Genomic DNA, 19,426 nt, shown 5'->3' with positions numbered 1-19,426 from the left:
CCTAGTGTTGCTACGCTTCAAGTGAGGTGAAATTTCCCACGCTGGCATCTCTTTGCTGAATATTTTACAGAGCGGTGCACGTCTTTGCCTTTTTAATTACAAAAACCACCATCTTTCTGCCTTTCTCTTCCCAATTCACTGTGACGTCCATTTTTCTTTACAATCTTTAAAAAAATATACTCATTAGAATGATTAATAAATTGATTGAAGGATAGGTAAGCTTTTGGTCCAAATCCCCTACCCTTTGTCACCAGCTTAGCGCCCTGAGCCTTCCATTAATTCGTAACCAGTCATACCAGGCATACTACTTATTAATTTTCAGTAGAATTCAAGTTTGTGCTGAATTAAGCAAGTCATATGACACGGAATTATTGTCAGAAGTAATGTCCTTGTGTTAGTTGACTGGTCGGTTGAGTTATCAGCGGGCGTTTCAAGCTCCGATGAAGCACACGTCAAATCAGTGGTCTTGACAAAAAGCACTGCCTCAGGGAACATAAGCTCGTGAATGAAGTATTTAGCAAGTAGTTTGTACTTCTATTAATACCGCACGAATTACCATGTGACATCCTTAGTGGTCACATGAAGTTACAAGCATTTTTGGTGGTCATCACTTTATTTGGGGATCTCAGCTCATTTTCTTCTTGACATCCCCATTACATCTACATTAACAACTGTAAAAAGTAGGTTGGCAATTTTGTTTTGGGGTGTGGGTATATACTATTACCAACGTTGCATACGACTTTGTAAGTATTTGCTCAAAAATAAACCATTTGTTCTGCTAATAATAATGCCTGATAACTTGGTGAATCCTTTTCCATTTTTCAAACCTTTTTAAATAATTTATTGCATCCACCGCTGGATCGGTTAGTTTAAGTTACTGCAGCCAAATCAAGTTTATCCATCCACCAGTTTTAGGACGGCTATTAATACAAAGAAGGACGGAAAAGAAATTTGGATTCTAAACGTCATGTTAGGGTAAAGTTAAGCCTAGCGCAAATTATGGCTCACTAAATTTGAAAATGCTGCCCTGGTTGAAAACAAATGTACCGCTTGACGCGCGTCTAATTGCCGTCAGCACGCCCCTCCGACGACCGACTGCTTTACATGCCACTTATGGTAGCTGCGCTTCTCATGCAGAGGAAAGCAGTCAGTTGTTCAATTTTCTGCCTTTTCCTACGATTACTCTTTAATTTATGTAAATTGCACCTTTCACTGAAATGCACGATTCTCCAGCCACGTCTACATACTCTCCACCTTTCTGTGTGTGGGTAAGAAAGCTGACAAAGTCGTGTGGCTTAGTTTCGCAGTACAAAATGACTCATAATTCTACTTCATTATGATTAAAATCACTAATGACACATCAACACAGCAAACCAATGCCTGTGGATAGTCTACTTAAACCCAATTTAAGTAGGCGGCGTGACAGCTACTTAAATCGTTGCGTATACTTCCATCACTTATTCGCTTCGCGTCAATCGCTAGTGAGACCGCATGATCATGAAGGAGTGCCCCACTTTTACTATGCAAGCGCGGTACTTGTCATAGTTCAAGCTATGTCAAATAGATGAAAAGAATGTTTGATCTACCAAATAATTGTGTGGGAATTTGGGGTCACAGAAACTTTTGTTGCATTGACTTCCACCTGACAAGCATGTTTAGACTAGCTCAAGAATTATTTTAAATAATTTACTATTCCACTGAAAATAGCCTGGAAAATGGTTGGTTTGGCTGGATGATAGAATGAATGGGCATGTCTGACGCCTCCCTCCACTTCAGCAAACTTGGTGCCTGTTTGAACCTACAGTGGGAGAGATCCACTGGCCTAGAGACTAAAATGGACTACCAAGTTGAGGACTTACTTCAGCGGGAAAAACGCTGTACTCGGGGCCCTAGCCTCTAAAGTAATCCAACGATGAAATGCTACCCCACAAAATAAACTCACATGAGTGCTCTTGAGGAGAGTGTAGTTGGTGCATGCTCTTGGCGATAGCAGCCAGGTGACAGAACGACCCCATCTACCACGGAGTGAGGCAAAACTTGCTACTCTTGTGCAAGAAGGAGGCTTAGGAGTTATAGCGTTAGTCTGGATCAATCATTAGTCTCTAGGGTTTTTTTCGGGGGTGTATAAAACAAGTTGCTTGAGTGACTGCTTTTACGGCAGTGCAATCAAAACTGTTTGCTCCTTTCTCTTGACTTAAAAGGTATATAATTTACAAGAATTTTTTAAAGTAACTTCTGCCTCCAAATCCAGTGTGTGCTACAAAAAAATCATTCCGATTGGATTTGAACGCGAATCACCTTAAAGGGGCCGTTTTTTGGTTGAGAAATTATTGCTGAAACATGGCTTGATTGTTTCAGTGTTGTCACGGTGACCAACGTGGATTGGATGGACCAAAGTTCGCATTGGTCAAAGTCCCGTCCGCCGATCAATCAGTGGTTACTTTGATCCAATCAGCTTGCAATATCTTGACATGGCTCAACGCTTGAGGGGCGCCAGTTTAGATGTCGGTTAGACCGGTTGCTAAGGCGTCATTTTTTTTTGTGTAATTTCGCCCAGTCATGGTTTTTCTGGCAGTGGCCTGTACTCGGCGCGACTGTAGTGATTTTATGAAGGGCAACTGGTGGCGACAAGCTGTTAGACTAACCCTGATTTGTGGGATTAAAGTGGTCAATTACGAGTCACCAGATAAATTCACTTAATGACGCCACAAGAGATGAACCTTTTAATTAAAAATTAAAAAAAAGGCTACTTATATAGACACTTCAGCGCTGTTACTTTTGGAGTGTTATTAGTGTTATGGCGGGGGGAAGGCGTGTCGGTACTTGTCTCAGCTTTCCACGTCAATCAAGATTAGACGACGTTGTATGAAGGAAGCGACAGGGTGGAAGTGGCTGTTAATCCTTGACTTGACTCTTCAGAAAAGGAAAGATCAAGGCGCCTTTTCTTCAACCCGTTTTGATGCTTCCGTCTATCTGCTTCCCAATCGTTGATTTTAGCTATTCCTAGATGATCTCTCCGTCCACCCATCCATCCTGGATCCATCCATCTATCCTCTATTTATTTACGTAGGTGGCAACAGCACAGCAGACGTCCATCCGTCCGTACAACCATACATTTGTTAGGCCATTGAACAATAGGTTGCCATCAAGATGTGGAGTGTAGCTCTACCACCTCCATTTGAGGTAACAACAGCACAGCAGACCTTCATTCCGGGAAGGAGGAAGTATGAATGCAGCGACCCAAGTGAGCAGCTGCCTGGACGAGCATCGCGAATCAGATGAAAAGTGACCTCCCTCAGCGCGACACTGTCAAGCTTGAATAGTTTCGTTATGCCACCCTATTCCCTGACCTTCTAACAAGACATGAGACGCAACCCGGTTCGAAAAGTTAAGGCGTCAAGCATGCGTGACAGGCGATTTGAAGGGGTCCCCAAAGTCTGAAACACCGGGCATCATTTAGCTAAACACCTTATCTGCTTACTTGGCTACCCCCATTCTCACCCACTTATTAATTCCTGGTTCGCCTACCTTCACCTCTCGTGGTTAACTCAATAACTCGTGCTTCCACGAACGCTCTGAGTCATTACTAATTCACTTGTCCACGTCTCGACTCCTCGTCTTCTCATTCACCTTGAACCCAACGACAAACCTCCTCATCCCCTCTACTGATTTACTTATCCAGCCCTGGTCCCTCCACTCCAGACCTGCCTAGCTACTTACGCATTCATTGCGTTTTTCATTATTACTACCATTTCAATTCAGGAGAATGTAAAGATCGCGAAGTGAGAAAGCCGACATAAATCCCGAAAAGCCGTTTAATTAGAAGGAGGTTGATGAAAGAGAGAACTGCCACGCAGTAGACCAAGCCGTGGAAGAATGCTAACCAGTCACCCCATTCAATGATCAGAGTCACAGACGAAAATCGACGACTACAGCAGTTCGTGACAGTTATTCGCTCCGCAATTGTGGGACCATAAAAGGACGTAATTACCTAGAACTGGTGTTTCAAGGTAAACCAATTCGCTTGTTTCACGGTTTAACACGCCCAGTCATAATATAAACAGATGAAGAGCACATGACATGACCAAGTTATATCCAGATAGAACAAAAGCAACGAGATCGCAGCACAAAATAATCATTCTATTAATTCCCCGATTTGATCCTTACGACATTAGAATTGTGGAAGACAACGAAAATGTCTCACGCTTCAACAATGTAATATCCACGATAAACTCCCAAGAACATTATCGTAGCTATGGTGGAAAATGAAATTAGTTGGAGCTACAAACAAAAACGCCGAAGCACTACGATGGCGAAGAGCAGAGGGGTCGGGGAGCGTAGAAGTCGCATAGACACCTCACTCCAAACATTTAACCTCCTAGCTACCCCGATCTGAAACTGCGAGACTTTCAGGCGTGGAGTGGCACCAGGAGGGCAACCAACAAGCACACATACTACCACTGGGCAGCTAGTGACCGACTTGAATAAAAAACGAAGTCACCGAGGGACTAGGGCTGCGACAATGTTGACAGCATCCAGAATACGCACACCTTAAGGCCCCAAAACTAACAAGTGCTAATCTCTTAAGTGGCGCTAGGTAAGATGAGATGAAAAACAACGCAAGCTGCATGTGACCACAGAGTTACATCGATTTCGAATTAAAAAGCCCCAAAATAATAAGAAGCTACTTATCTGAATACCAAATCTAGAAAACTATTTGCAACGTAGGGAAATGGCATACAAAGGTCCAGTGGACTAGAAAAAATAACCTGATGACAATCGATAACTCAAAGAAAAATCAAGATTATACTCAAGCCTTAGCAGTAAGGATTCATGCGATAAAATTAAGTGACACGGTAATGATCAAAAGGCGGTATCCTGGCATCCTTATAAACGCTACACACCAGGCTCGGAATGAAGAAACCACTTCAAAGGTCCACACAAGGTGAATTGACCAGTTTGACAAGCAAAGGTCCACATTCTAAAATGACCCCTTAGCTAACAATAATACAGCAAAAGTTCGAAATATACTCGTAATCAGGACATCTTTAGACTTAAATGTAATAATTTGAGACTAACGCCTCTAAAAACAACACGTACGAACCAGTACTGCATACGAATCTTCCACTGCTGTTGTAGAAAGCATGATGTGCTCACCCACATAATGAATCCCTACCATTCACGTCTACATCCACAACATACCCTCATGTCCTCCCCGATAAGAACACAATAGTTGGGCCAGCAATTCACTGGTTTTGACGTTCAAAGTTACTTCACACAGACGTACTTGCAGAACACACCTTGAAAGAGCACCGTTGTAAATTAAATAAGTTAGAAAGCCATTCTTATGTGTTGGATGATTTCGAAGACAACTAAAGCAAACGAGAATTCCAAAAAAGAAAGGAACAATTACCAGAACCACAAACGACAAATACAATGAGACCGAGAACCCACGCATTCAAATTCGACTGATCGTCGTTAGATTTCTAGAGGGTGCGTTGAGCAACATAATTTAAAACAGTACCAGTGATTTTGGGACATTGCCACGGTTAGCAATGTTGCTGTGAGCACGCTCATTCTGCACTTTCATTCGCTGTTTAGCGCTCATTCTTGGCGAGAGCAACAACAGGACGTAAAACGTAACCCAGGCGCGTAAAAGGGGTGAACTCCAACAAATATTCCTCAGAAAATGCAACATGTATAATTATACAAATTCGTATAATGTGTATAAGCGAATCAAAAAACTGTAAAGCTTAAAAAAGTTCTCATTTAATTCTATGCATTGCTTTTCAAAATAATTCCAGAGAAAGCGTCCACAAAAATAATTTTAATGGGAACCTTATATGCACAGCTTTCCACCAAAAATGTCGAGATTTTTTGTAAAAGAAGCATATAAGCAACGTGGAAGAAAGTTTTGTTGTTGAAAGTAATATATAAGGGAAAAAATTGACAGTTCAATTACACTTCATATTCACCCCTAGATCATAATAGAAGCTACTGACTTAGTTGTGGCGTTTTCGTTCTTCTCTGAAGACAAAGAAAAAAAATACCCGGACAGATTACATACATTCGATATGCAGGGGTTATTTGGGCTGTTGAAATTGCCCGAAGGCCAGCCACCCGGCGTGGTACATCGGCCAGGTCAAAAGTGGCTCCTTATTAAAACATAGAAGTAAGTAACCATCTTGTCACGCAACCCTTTACCTCGTTTGACCGTCGTCCCCTGCGCCCCCCTTGATCAGCATCTCGTGTCTGTTTCTCCTTGCCACATTATTCCCACTGCGGAGCTGCCCCGTCATGTCCATCCGGGCTCCGTCTATCTAGTAGAGGATTCAAAGAGGCATCACGAGCTTAGTTTGTCGACAACTTTAGGTATGTGCAGTGGGAAAGGTCTGCACTAAAAATATTCCAGATTATTCTACCTTCAGCGTCGCCTCAGAATTCAATATTTTTCCTGCGGAGGAAAGGACTGGAGTAGTTGTCGAGGGTAGACGTCAATTTTAGCCCTTCTCTTTAGCGTCATCCTTGATTCTTTTACTCGCAGTTAATGTATTTCTTCCGCCCCGTTAATGTTTTACAACTCAGCAGTGATAGTCAGGACAGATATCCTTTAAGATCGAGTTTGCTTTCCGCTGCCGACAAAGTATCATTCAGAGACATCCCTGATGACAATAAAAGACACAACCCTTGGGCAGAATACATACGTTTGACACGTAGAATATACTATGGCTACTAGCATGGCCTGAACGCCAGCTAAACCAACGTGGTACAATAGCAAAGTTAAAACAGATTCTTCACCGTAGTCCAGGGCTAAATAAGCTTAGTATTAAAAGTATTTTGCGAAAAATACACAACATTTTGAACAATTTTTTCTTCATAGCATTTTTTCGGCAGATGATTTGAGGAAAAGGATTTTCAGATGTGATTTATAAAGATTTACAAGTGTTAAACCTTTGGCCGAATAGCAGGTGCAACTTTCTGTTCTAAAACAAAAAAAATTTTCCCAAATTATGTGGCTGGTGTATCAAGTTTAAAAAAGTCCTAGTTTAGGCGGATATGATTAAGTAGTAAAATGTAATACGATAGTGGTTTATCTTTCGGTTCTGGTGAGGCGCCACTTTTGTACTTCGAATTAGCCCCCTTGTACCTCGCTGGGTGGGCTGGCCTTTTGGGCCATGCCAATAGCCCAGACACCTTCTCCGTGCTGAATATATATATATTCTGCCCGAGTATTGTGTCTTCTTTCGTCTTAAGGGAGTCTCGGGACGCTACAAAAAAGTAGATTGACTAAACAATTGAGTTCTACACTTACGTCTGTGCATTTTATCTGATAATTTTGTGGCAAAGCAGAACCTCCCCGAATGCGGAAGAAGACACACTGCTATAGCAGAATATAGCCATTCGACGCATAGAGGGGCTTGAGAGTACTGGCATGGCCCGGAGGCCAGCCCACCCGTCAAACATTAAGTGGAAAAAACGTCAATTGTCACCCTTACCAAAACCGTAAATTAAACAGTTAATGTATTAAAATTCGCCTAATATCTACTGTTTGTATTTAAATCTATAGCCTGCAGGCTTTTATGTAAGACTGGTAATGCCCACGAGTTATTGGAGTGATAAACACATTCTGTCACCATAAATTTCCTCCACACTGATTAAAATGAGTTCTAATTATGTTTACGAAAGGTATGTTTCAAAAGACATATAAATAATACGACTTTATTGATGACGGACACATTGTAATCCAGCAATTTTGCAAATATTATACAATGTCTTTGGCCTTGGCAGTACGATTATACAGCTACACTGTAATAGTGATTCGCCTATCAAAAAATAGCACATTTATAGTCTGATAAGAAAAGCCCTTTGGACCTCTGGTGAATTATGAGTTGCACGTACTTGTTGGACTTCACCATCAGGGCGACCAGTTACCAAGTGAGTGGAAAGCACGGTATGCCGCTGAAGACCGTGATAGAAGTGACATTACACCAACTTGTCTAGTTTTTTTGTTTCTGTGGTTGAATGTAGGGATAGCTCATGAACGTAAAAGTTATTGAAATTAACGTATTCTTTTAAGAGCATCAGTAGAAACATTCCAGTCAAATAGGAGTCAAATTTTTCCTAACAAGACTGAATCATTTGCACTAAATTCTTTTAAAATAATATGGTTGCTATTTTTTATATTTTTATTTGCGGAAATCGCTTTGCGGAGCACTTGAAGCCTCGGAGACTTACATTATTTTGTTATTGTGTTCATGCCTTCCCATTGGTTGTTTGGGTTTTACACCCGGACTCTTCGAAATTTCGCGCTCGGTCATTGGTTTGCTTTCCCATCAATTGTATTGGTAAAATGGATTTCCAACATCGCGTTGGAGGCAAAACCGGCTCTGGTGGTGTAGCATCAGAGTCGGAGGCGAATCGCGACCGGCGTGAGCGCCTTCGTCAGTTGGCCTTGGACACTATTGATCTTGAAAAAGATCCCTATTTTATGAAGAATCACCTGGGTACTTATGAATGCAAGCTTTGTCTCACGCTTCACAATAATGAGGGCAGCTATCTTGCACATACTCAAGGTAATGTAGTCCCAATTTCAGTCTGTCTATTAAAGCACCCCCCATAAGTTGGTTTTAATTACTTGTCCTTAATGTTCAAAATAACCGAAATCTTCCAAATTCTATAGGTAAAAAGCACCAGTACAACCTTCAGAGACGCGCGCATGAACAAGCAAAAGAGGGTCCAGCGACACTTCAACCAGAAAAGGCCAAAGTTGAACCGAAGAAATTTATTAAAATTGGTCGCCCTGGCTATAAAGTATGTGGCCTGCTTACTTATTTTTCTATTGATTTTGTTCTCATTTACTTTGATTGCTGTTTGCTCCTTAGGTAACTAAGCAGAAAGATCCGGAGACAGGTCAACAATCAATGCTCTTTCAAATTGACTATCCTGAGATCGCCGACGCTGCTGGTGTGATTCCACGTCACCGTTTTATGTCAGCTTATGAGCAGCATGTTGAACCTCCAGACAGGAAGTGGCAGTATCTCCTATTTGCTGCTGAGCCTTACGAAACCATCGCCTTCAAAGTTCGCAGCCGGGAGGTTGACAAGGATCCAAAGAAGTTCTGGACTTACTGGAATCCCGCATCGAAGCAGTTCTTCCTTCAAGTGGGTTCTTGCTGCCTCTAGGATGGAATAATGTAAAGCCGACTAATTTGTTGTTTTACTACTGGTGTGTAGTTTGCTTACAAGCTTGAGAATCAATCAACGTCGTCCGCGATGATTCGTGAGTTGGAGATGCAGAAGGCGCGTGCCCAGCAGGCGCAGCTGCAGCTTCAACTGCCTCCTCCACCGCCGCCTCCACCTCCTCCGCCAGCCATTCCATCGTTCGGAACGACGCCTTTTGGTATGTCGCAGGCAGTGCAGCCACCACCGCCTCCACCACCATCGCTCACTGCTATCGGAATGGGAGTACCACAGCCCCCGCCTCCACCACCCCCACCACCGCTCTTGGCAGCCCCCCCGCCACCTCCACCACCACCGCCGCCAATCGGCCAGTAAAGAAGGAAATTTCCCTACCTTGCTCTCGGTCTGCCTGTGGAGTAGTGCCTGTGCCGTTTGAGACTTAATAAAGCCAATTTCTGTACACTTTTCTTCGTTGCTACCAGATTTTTCAGTTTTTATTGTTAAGGTGTGTTTATCTACCAAGCTTTCTTATAAATCCATTTTTTGTGCACGGAACTATTGTCTATGGACCATTAAAATAGCAGAATAGTCTGCTCGCATCAGAACTGACAGTCGTAAAAAATGAGGGCTAAGGTGGCCTCAAACTGTGTTGGGGCTGGCGCATGTGAAAATGCCCTCTTGAATCGATGCAAGGTTGTGCCCTGTCCTTTCCTTGCCTTAGAGCTAATTCCTCCTGCTAAAATTGGTTGGGGTATAGAATACTCCAGCTCTGGAACAGCATCCACAACTTTGCAGTCACCAAGCCGGAGTCCTTCCCATACGGCACCTAGGAATAGTACTTATATCCATGCCATAGGCATTTCAACTGTGCCGTGAACTCAGGGGCACCACCATTGTTTCTGTCTTGCGGATGATTACAACCCCCAGGAAATCTCATCGAGGCATCGCTGACTGCTATTTAGCCACACGGGGTCTTCGCACTTCTGCAGCCACACCCATGCTATGGGGTAACGCCACCAGTCTTCCCTATGTGACCAAAAATCCAATTCCCGACTGCCGTGTCATCCTCCGCTGCTAAAATGGAAATAAAAGTAGAAATAATACACTTTATTGGTACACATCTGGGAAGGCATTTCAGCAACCAATCTACGTGGGCACCCTACTATCTTCCACAAGTCTATTGCTCGGGTAGTAAACCTTGAAGCTGTATTCCTCACTCCCAAAGCGCCCCGGATTGACAAATCGACAACCACCGAGGGGATCCTCGCCACCCGACACGATGGAAGACGAGGCGACGTTCAAATCTGCGATGGCATCCGGTTCCACAGCAACGACAAGATCTGGCAGAGGGTTAAGGCAGAGACTCTGATCGTAGGCCCAGTAGACTGGAGAGACGTGGAGAGGGAGAGGAGTGAGGTGTCCTTGACTGGCGAGGCAGCGAGCTAGGCCTCGACCCAACACCGCAGCTGAAGCGTTCTCTTCCGTTGTTGTTGTTGTACCGTGTTCCCGACCCAGCGGTTGTTGTGTCTGAATGAGTAGTAAACAGCAAGTCTGCCCCATCACTCGTGGCCGATGCCAAGGCAACAGCAGTGGCAGTGGATGCGTGAACACAACACGGTGTGGTGAATGACGAAGCCTCAAGACCTGAACCCACAAATATCTACTCATCCAGGGGACTCCAAACGGCGTACACTGCCGGACAACCTGACTCCTGCCAACATCTCAAAGGCGATCGACACCAGAAGTACTGGATCCATACCCACATCACAGCAGTCTTAGCATCTGATGAGGTGGCTATGATGAAAGATTATGGAGTTAAAAGTTCTACTGCCTCGGATGGACGAGACTAATTCGGGTGTAATGGAAAGAATCGACTACATCAAGAAGACGATTTCATCTTGTACGGTCGGACAGGCAGACGTGTGAGTAGCTTATGGATGGAGAATAATAAACAGAGGCAGTTAGGCGCTTATCCTTTACCTCAGCATCGAGGTCGCAGGATGCAGCCTCCACAGCAGGAGAAGTTGACGACGCAGTCGGCAAGTGGATACAATACCTCACCAGGTGTCTCCCATAGTCATATCGAAACACCACCACCTCTCTTGTGAACACCCTCAACCTGCATGGATTGGTAGCTAACCAGAGCCAATTGGCAGAAGATGCGCCTCGTTCCTCCATTCCAAAGAGGTCCGATGGGAGTGGAGGGCGGGGATAAATCCCCTGAGGTCCCACACATGGGTCGTGCGGCCCTGGAACCAACACCAGACGCGGTTGACGGTGCCCACGTGTCTCCGCATCGCCATAGACCCGAAGAAAAATACCTGTGAGACGCTTAAAGAGGTGTTTCAATAAAGTGCGTTTTTCGTTGATGTGGGGACTGTAGTCGGCAGAGATGAAGTCGCCGCAAAGGAGAAACGCGCAAGGTGGAAAGTCCGCGTAGCCCGTGAAGATTGTCTCGAGGTGTTCCAGACACCCCGTCACGTCTAGACGGCTCTCACCCAAGAGGACCAGCATGGAGTCCTGTGTGGAGAGAGGAGCCCAACAAAGGTTACATCCAACTCGACTCAACGATGAAAATCAGTTCCTGTTTGGCCCTCCCCTCTGTTTACTGAAAACTCACCGGTGATGCGTCCAGGAGTCGAGACATTTGTTGATCGACTGGAGCGGCAGGAGCGTCCAAACTCTCCCCACCGAACGGATTCGTCGCGCTAAAGTACTTTCGCGTCTCAGCAGCGCGTTCTACGGGTGGAAGACCGATACCGGTGGCACGAAACACTTCACCATTATCGTCGTAGTAACCCTCGGCGAGAACTATCGCGCCCTCTGAGAAGATACCCTGAGAAAACGATAGTTACTTCAACTGTCATGCAAAGGGTGACTGAAATCACTCGTCTTCAAGCGCAGGAGCTTTTTTGGTCTCTTGCTGGTCGGCCTCCGCGCCTTCCAGCAATTTCCTGACCCGTAGGCCCTATACATTATCCAGGGAAAGAAAGGAGACTCCTACCTGATGAAATCGAGTGTTGGAGAGGTCTAATCTGACCAGATTTGTTGGATCCTCCAGATACCACTGGGCGTTTTTCAGCTGCACCAGAACCCCAAGGACAATCACAATCGCTGTCGCCTCCCCATTTCGTTCATCTTTCTCCTCCTCCTCCACATCCTCTCCTGAAGTCGTTTTGCCGCCAGAAGAGAGAAGGAACTCCACTGGACGCAACTTAAAGCCCTTCTCATCGGAGAAGAGGGGGTTTCGAGTCACCCGTTGGTATACCACCTGAAGGATAGAGGTGAAGATTGAGAACGTAAACCCAACTGCAGAAGTGTATGTTGTAGAATTGCTGAAAGATGAAGCATGCTTGACAGCGATGCGATCTCCATGGAGGGAAGGCAACACACGAATAAACGCTTTGTCGCTAGAAGTGAATAAGCCATCTCCAGTTGTATCACACTTACTTCCCCCCCCCCCCCAAATGTCCATTCAATTTCCCAAGATTATCTAACGCTGGTAAAGGGGCTAACCGCCAGAAAGAATGTCATGGGAATGGGGAGTATGAGGTGGAATAGTAAGCTCCCTCCTCAACCTCAGGTGTAAGTATGGCTTTCTCTTGCAAGAGCAACACACTCTCGCAGTCAAATGACTGCTCCCAATTATTCCTACGGAAAAAAGTTCTACACATCCGAGTTACGATAGGATCTACCTTGGCGAAAAATAGTATTTTCAGTCCACCACACGTGCACACGCAAAGCACGGTCTTTTAAGGAGGAAGTCCTCCGCACCTTAGAAGTATGGGAATGTGAGGTAAGCGGATTATTTAGTAACAACGAGTGAGGTGTTCGTTTATTTATTATTACGAGGCAAAAGACCGAATACCTGAAGAAAGTAAAAAAAGGCGAAGAGGCTTTCAGACTTATTGTTTAGTCGCAAGATTAGGACATGTAAATATAAGGTGGGAAGAACATCGCAAAGAACACGCATGTCTAAGCTCTACAAGGCTTCTGGCAAAACAATGCCAGGGTTTTACAGACTCTCACGAGTTGCAGGCACTAGGGAAGACGGTCTTGCCAGCTTTTAAAAGTCTATACGTGAGTCAAATGTGAAGTGACTGCAGTTTGAAGCCCTTGAAACTGACTGAGAAGTTCGCGTACAGCACGGCTGAAGGCATGCGGAGCAGCAAAATGCAAATAAGCCCAGTGATTTCAACTAAAGCAGAAATGACGCTTTGGACTTAAAACGCAGAATCTACTGCATAAAATAATTTGTCATCGGGATACTTGTAAACAACATTGACAGCATCGACTACGACTCGAAAACTTGCAATTTTATTAGGATGTAATAGAAGGGACAGCACGACTTGCAAAGGTGGTGAGGGGAATGAGGCCTCGAGAAACGCGGAGGATTAATTCCAACTTACCTCAAGAGACCTCTAAAAAGTGCACATTTCATTCAAAATCAGTTCCCGTAAAAGCGTACCTCATATCGATGAGCAAAGAGGAAGGACTTGCACAGAGGGGAGGAGGGAAGGAGGCTATTTACATCCTCCCCTGGTGCAGCGCGAAGTGGAACAAACTTCTTTGTGTTTTGGCAATACTTGAAACGCGGCACCTTCAAGATGAGAAGCAGTAAAGGGGAGATATTCCATATCCTTGGATTACCAGTCAAGTAGGAAAAGTCATTTGGCTTAGAAATTCACTGCACACTGGAAAACACAGAAATCTCAAAGCCTTTCTACACACTAAGATTTGAGGACTGGTGTTGACAAGGCCTGGTACTTAAAAATGATGCACCTTCGTTGATCATGTACTAAATCCCCACCCATTGGAGTCCATGTTGACATTACAGTTTGGAAAATGTGAAAACATTTGAAAAAAAAACAACTCGCATGTGAGAAAAGGCGACCCACATCAAGAGCGTTGATGAGAAAGAGAACTTCTCCGGAAGCGTCGGACTCGGACTTCCAGTTGGTGAGGATCTGTTCGCAGATGACTTTAGTGACGCGATTGCCCTCCAGTGAGGGAGTAGAAAGCACGCAGTCAACGAAACGCTTCACGACATCAGTGGAGATGGTGTCAAAAGTGGAAGCAAGGTAGGTTGCGGCGTCAGGGGCCAGTAGGAGTCCGTTCAATTTGAGGAACTTCTTTATTTCCTATAAAGAAGGAAATGGGGTAAAAGCGTAGGGAATATGACCATACAAAACTAAGAAGTCCAAATGTTCCATAAAACAAAGAAACTTCAACTACGCCTTCATAGTTGATAAAAGATTAGACAACGTACACCGGCCATTTCCACAACAAGAAGCCGCACACGCCCGACCGAGCCGCGTCTTATTCAAGAGCTGCATCCTGGCTAATTAAAACGAAATGAGGTAAAATGCTAAAAGCACCAAGTTATTGTTGCTAACTAGTGAAATTCTTTTAAGAAAAACCTTGCGTTTAGTGCCACAGAAAAATATAGATGTGTTTCAATTCACACGCATATGTCCTAAATCGTAAATAGTTGCATTTAGTTTCACCAGTTGGTTTACTTGTTGTGGCCGATCTTAGTAAAAAAATATAAAACAATTTACTGTTGCTTGCTTGTAATGATTTACAATAATGCGCACGATTATACATCTGTGTTTAAATCAAACACAAGCTTCGTACGTTAATCAGGAGTTGATTTTGTCCGGGTGTGGATTTTAGTTGGCGCCCGGCTATGCTGGAGCTAATTGTTGGCTTAATTATCCTAACCTCACTTTTACTAATTTGTACCGTCGCAGTTTTTTGTTACATCTCAGGAATTTTCCAGCCAGCTAGTCTGTCAATTTCATCAGATATTCCTTATTTAAAAGATGGAGCAACATTTTATTACAAAACTAATGTTGGATCTTACAGTACCCTGGGCAGTCTTTTCACCGAAACTTATTCCATTGCGCCAAGACTTATTCAATGTGGTGTATACTACGACAATTCCGGTAAAGTGGTTGCCAAGGCCTGCCGATCGGCAGTTGGAGTTATTTTGAAGGAAAAGTCTGCAGATGGATCAATAGACTTTGAAAAGCATGGATTTAGTGAATTTCATATTCCGCCCATAAAAGAGGCTTTGTATGCATCATTTCCACATACTTCCTTTTTATCTATCTTTATCGGAATATGGAAGGTGCTTCCTCTTCTAAGAAGACAGTTCAAGGTAATTTTTGTGGTGCCTCTGTAATGGGTTTTCAGGAGTTGAAGTGTAGTAGATTCACCTATGTCGAGGTGTACGATGATACGAAGATTCATTACATTGGTATCCTTAAGGATAATGAGGATTTTATTGTTCCGGAATTCGTTGATAACAAAAATGACGAAAGTGTCCAAATTTCGGATTCGGAAGTGGAGCAAGTACTTGAGGGAAAGGAGAAAGCAGATTAAGTGTGATATATTGTTTTAACACTACTTTTTGTGTTTCCTATGTTGTGATTCGTCTTTATCGTCGTTTATGTAGTCATTTTGTCATAAAAATGTATTTTGCTTTATAGTGTCGGTTTATCTTCTTTATAGTTTGTTTTAAAAGGTAACTTTTTTTCCTTATGCTGACAGATCGATTCTTTGGAAGCTTATAATGTTCAGCGCATTTGTTAAAGTATCCTTATCATCTCAATGCAAATTTAATTCACTGAGAGATTTAACTGGTGTCCTCTGTAGCCGGCACATCGGTAGTGCAATTTTTTAGGGAAGTGAGGACCACCTTCGTGCTGAACGTATTTGCTGGTGGGAATGAGTAGAGGCTCTGCATTTTTTAACCTCAGAGATGACTCGTTGAGTGGATTTTATCGCCTTAGAATCCCCAGTTTATGAGAGAACTCTGTTCCACCAGTTTTGCCACGAGTTTTTTAATCTCGACCATGGCGACTTAGTGTCTGTTTAAATACACCTTTCACTACTTAAGATCTTTACCCTCCGTAGATCGCGTATCTTTTCTACCAGGGCTAATACCTCACAGTCCTCCTCTGGGATGGCTTGGAGGCCTAATCTAGTGTCAGAGGTAAGTGACATCGATCCCAACAGACAGCTATCTTGATTTCTTTAGCCAATTAACATCTCGTAATGTAGCAGAATAAAGAATGGTCGAGTGTGCGGAATGAATACTCCTAGTGTTACTTTTGGATGAATGCAACCAAGATATGCGACTGACCTTAGAATATGGTTTGACCCTTGGCTTTATTTAGAAATGGCTGTTCCAGCGTCTCGACCAGACTTACAGGACGCAGTGCCACCAAAGGATAACAGTCTCCCCAGGACGCAGATTTTTAATAACCTCATACGTCTGCTTATTGGTTGGAGGGCATACAGAAACTTGTTTGGATCAAAAGAGAAGGGTATCTGTGGGAAGCATCAAAAAGGGCGTTTAGCAGAAGGGGATGATGCCGTGCTTGAGTAGTTGTTTACAATACATTCGGCTTTGGAGGCTCCTCAATGTCCGTAGGCTGTGCTTCCCCTCGACGGCGCGGTCCTTGATCCTTGTCAATAGCGCCACGCCTTCCCATGTACATCTTAACGAACATTGATAAATTTGGGGCGGTTATTTAAAAAGGAAATGCCGCTGATAAAGGCATATTTAGTGCCGGCAGATAAATAAATAAATGTTATGGAAACCTGGGTAAAGCATGTAGATGTGCAATTAAATTCACGCGGCCTATGCAGTGGATGGTTAATCGGAGCTCCGAGTGTTCTCTGAAGCTATGGTAAGCCATACCGACCAACAAGAATTAAATAGCTCTCGCGGCTGGATGCACCACATTTTTTTCTCCTACTGAGCCTCTTCTTTCCCGCTTATCACAGGCACTCTTGTCTTCTGATCCAAACAAGTCTTTGTGTGACGTCCAGACATCAGCCAGACATGATAAAGGATGGTATCAGGAAATCCCGTCTTTGGGAGAATGTCACCCATCAGTTGCATTGCATGCTGTAGGTGTAGCCTGACTTTCTGAAAATTGTCTCCCCTTCCACATGAAATGTTTTGAGAATTACACCAGTGAGAAGACAGAAACAAGGATTAGACGGTATTCTAAAACAAACACCATTCTAAAATTGTTTGTTTGAATTTTATTTTTTGCGACGGGCTGTTTAAGGCTTCACCACTGTTTCTTGGTCGGGCAGCCTGGCCTTCGGGCCGTGCCGTTAACCCTTAAGCCCTTCTGTGGTGCAAACCAAACACAATGCTGTGGTGACAGTTCTTATTATGCCAAAATATAGAGCCTTAGGGGTTAGTGCCCTCGCATCTTTGCCAGTGTTAGCGTTATTTATCCTGCAAAAGTCGTTTGGGAGCCTTTTGTGGAAGCGTAGTTTGCTCACGCTTCAGTCTTGAATGGTCAAAGTAATCATACAAAAGGTAATGATTATGAACTCTGGAGCCTTATAAGGCGGTGTTTCATCCTCCTTGGTCCATCTGCAGTCTAGTAAACTGAAACCAGCATATTGTGCCCTCTGATACGACAAAATGCTACGTCGTATTTAGGGGAATAACATAAGTATGTGACTTCTACGCATTCTAAAAAACGATCCGTGATTCAGTCATTGGTGGTCTGAATTCACCGGTCTTGAACCTATTATAGCATTTCCTAATCATTTTCGGATTGCAAAGCAGGACCTGAGGTTCTCAATTCTAGGAGGAGAATCATTTGAATTGCAAAAGTGACGGCTTGACCATTTGAATGGCAGGGAATTACAGTCCACCCAAAATAAATTATTGCATTGAATTTCAGTTTATATTTTGGATTGTGCCAGCGATTTTAATTTTTTTACACAATTTGGAAAGCGCATATTTTAATTCCAACCGCTAATTCTCTCGTTGTATAAAAAGCTGCAAAAGGTGCATGCAAATTAAAAATATCAAAATATGGTATTTGCAGGTAATTTGGAATTGGTATGAATTTTTCTCGTAGCCTTAGCATTATAAGAATTGGATTCCGGCAAATGATGCCGATGATGTTTGCCCTAAAAAATGCTACCCCAGCTCTGGCGCCATTAGACAAAGGAATAAATTGAACAATTTAGGCTGTTCTAGGAGAACCTTATAGTTCTTACTTGTATGTTAATCTCTCTTTGTGTATTTCATGCCCTCATTTGTAGTCCTTTTTCTATTGTCAACGTTGGTGTGTGTTCCTTTTATTCCGCTCTCCCATTTGTTTAATATTATTTATTCAAGATTTCTCTTCATTTTGATGTTTGAAGCATTACATATTTGCAATTTGCATTATTTACGTTATTTTTTTCCTTTCATAATGTGCATCATCCTGCACTCTTCATTGACAAAACTAACAGTGTGTGCTCCATCGGGAATTCAAACCCTTTTCATGCGTTGAATCCAGCTCTTTTTCCTTTCCTAGTTCCCTACTTTTCTTACACCTTGTGAGCCCGTTAGTCCAGGCGACCCTGATTCACCGGCACTATTTGTGCTTAATATAGCGTCCTTAACTCATTTTTTGAGGCAAACAACAGTTTGATTTCTAGAATTGATGCTTAGTGTCGATCTATTTCGTCTCGGTTATTATTTGATTTCGTCATTTATATTCTTCATTTTTGAACACCTGAGGATTTTTGATAGTGACAACTTCGCATTTACTTCCACTAATGATCTTTAGTTGATGAGCTCTTTCGTTAAGTATTGACCTTAATGTCCTAGTCTCATGCATTTAAGCACTGAGTGAGTTTGCTATCACCTTTTCATGCTCTAATAATTCGCTACCTGATATGCATTAATGTTTTACACCTTTTGTTAAAAATTTCTCACGAATAGATTTCCTGCATAGAACGTAGTTGATGTGGGCTTCTGGATGTCAGTTAAGTTTCCCACTGTACTGCTGATCTGTGCTTTGCGCCATTTCTTTTCCTCTTAGTTCTCACCTCCTTTGAAGTGCGTCATATTGCTTTTTTTTTCTTACTTAGATCTCTTTTATTAAGGCCGAAGTCGTTTTGGCTTCTATTATCACACCCATCCACGTCCTAGATTTGTCTCCAAATTTTGCCAATGATTCCATTTAGCCACAGTTGATCCATCTGAATCTATCGGGAAATGTTCTTACGGCTACTTCGGGATGTTTTTTGTTAGAGATTTGATCATAAGGACTAGATTTTTCGTCCCACTCATCGAACCATCGACGACGACGGTTGAGTTTTCTTTTTGACCGTCTGTAAAGCCCTTATATCTCTGTTGTTATAACATCGTCAGTGCTGCTTAAATCAAAGTTTCCTCCGCGTTTATTCATAGATTTTAGTAAGTCTGCTACCAG

At 43.2% G+C, this 19,426-nt stretch overlaps 4 protein-coding genes across 4 annotated transcripts in view; 2 read left to right on the top strand and 2 right to left on the bottom strand. All coding sequences in view use genetic code 11, as the record gives it.

Annotated features, from left to right (window-relative positions):
* Positions 1–5,331: 5,331 nt before the first annotated feature.
* Positions 5,332–5,608, bottom strand: EGR_08770 (Stress-associated endoplasmic reticulum protein 2; the record flags this gene model as incomplete). The annotated part of the gene is made up of 3 exons (XM_024498019.1): positions 5,332–5,372; positions 5,414–5,486; positions 5,525–5,608. 3 exons carry the CDS (start codon positions 5,606–5,608, stop codon positions 5,332–5,334), a joined length of 198 nt encoding a protein of 65 aa, XP_024347596.1.
* A 2,742-nt stretch (positions 5,609–8,350) lies between these two features.
* On the top strand, positions 8,351–9,554 carry EGR_08769 (Splicing factor 3A subunit 2; the record flags this gene model as incomplete). The annotated part of the gene is made up of 4 exons (XM_024498018.1): positions 8,351–8,573; positions 8,681–8,811; positions 8,883–9,161; positions 9,234–9,554. 4 exons carry the CDS (start codon positions 8,351–8,353, stop codon positions 9,552–9,554), a joined length of 954 nt encoding a protein of 317 aa, XP_024347595.1.
* A 771-nt stretch (positions 9,555–10,325) lies between these two features.
* EGR_08768 (DNA polymerase epsilon subunit 2) lies at positions 10,326–16,687 on the bottom strand (the record flags this gene model as incomplete). The annotated part of the gene is made up of 7 exons (XM_024498017.1): positions 10,326–10,706; positions 11,160–11,699; positions 11,800–12,015; positions 12,184–12,450; positions 13,648–13,779; positions 14,078–14,320; positions 16,589–16,687. The coding sequence occupies 7 exons, from the start codon at positions 16,685–16,687 to the stop codon at positions 10,326–10,328; spliced, it is 1,878 nt and encodes a 625-aa protein (XP_024347594.1).
* Positions 16,688–17,376: 689 nt separating this feature from the next.
* The window catches only part of EGR_08767 (Serine/threonine-protein kinase mig-15), a gene marked incomplete at both ends in the record, with an annotated part of 34,483 nt that continues 32,433 nt past the window's right edge, over positions 17,377–19,426 (top strand). Inside the window, one exon of the mRNA XM_024498016.1 lies at positions 17,377–17,400. Coding sequence (XP_024347593.1) covers positions 17,377–17,400 — 24 coding nt within the window. The remainder of the gene's footprint in view (positions 17,401–19,426) is intronic.

Source organism: Echinococcus granulosus, assembly GCF_000524195.1.
Source record: "Echinococcus granulosus chromosome Unknown EG_S00118, whole genome shotgun sequence".
NCBI lineage: Eukaryota > Metazoa > Platyhelminthes > Cestoda > Cyclophyllidea > Taeniidae > Echinococcus > Echinococcus granulosus.
Note: the sequence above shows the minus strand (reverse complement) of the source record. Positions and strands in the feature narration are given on the sequence as shown.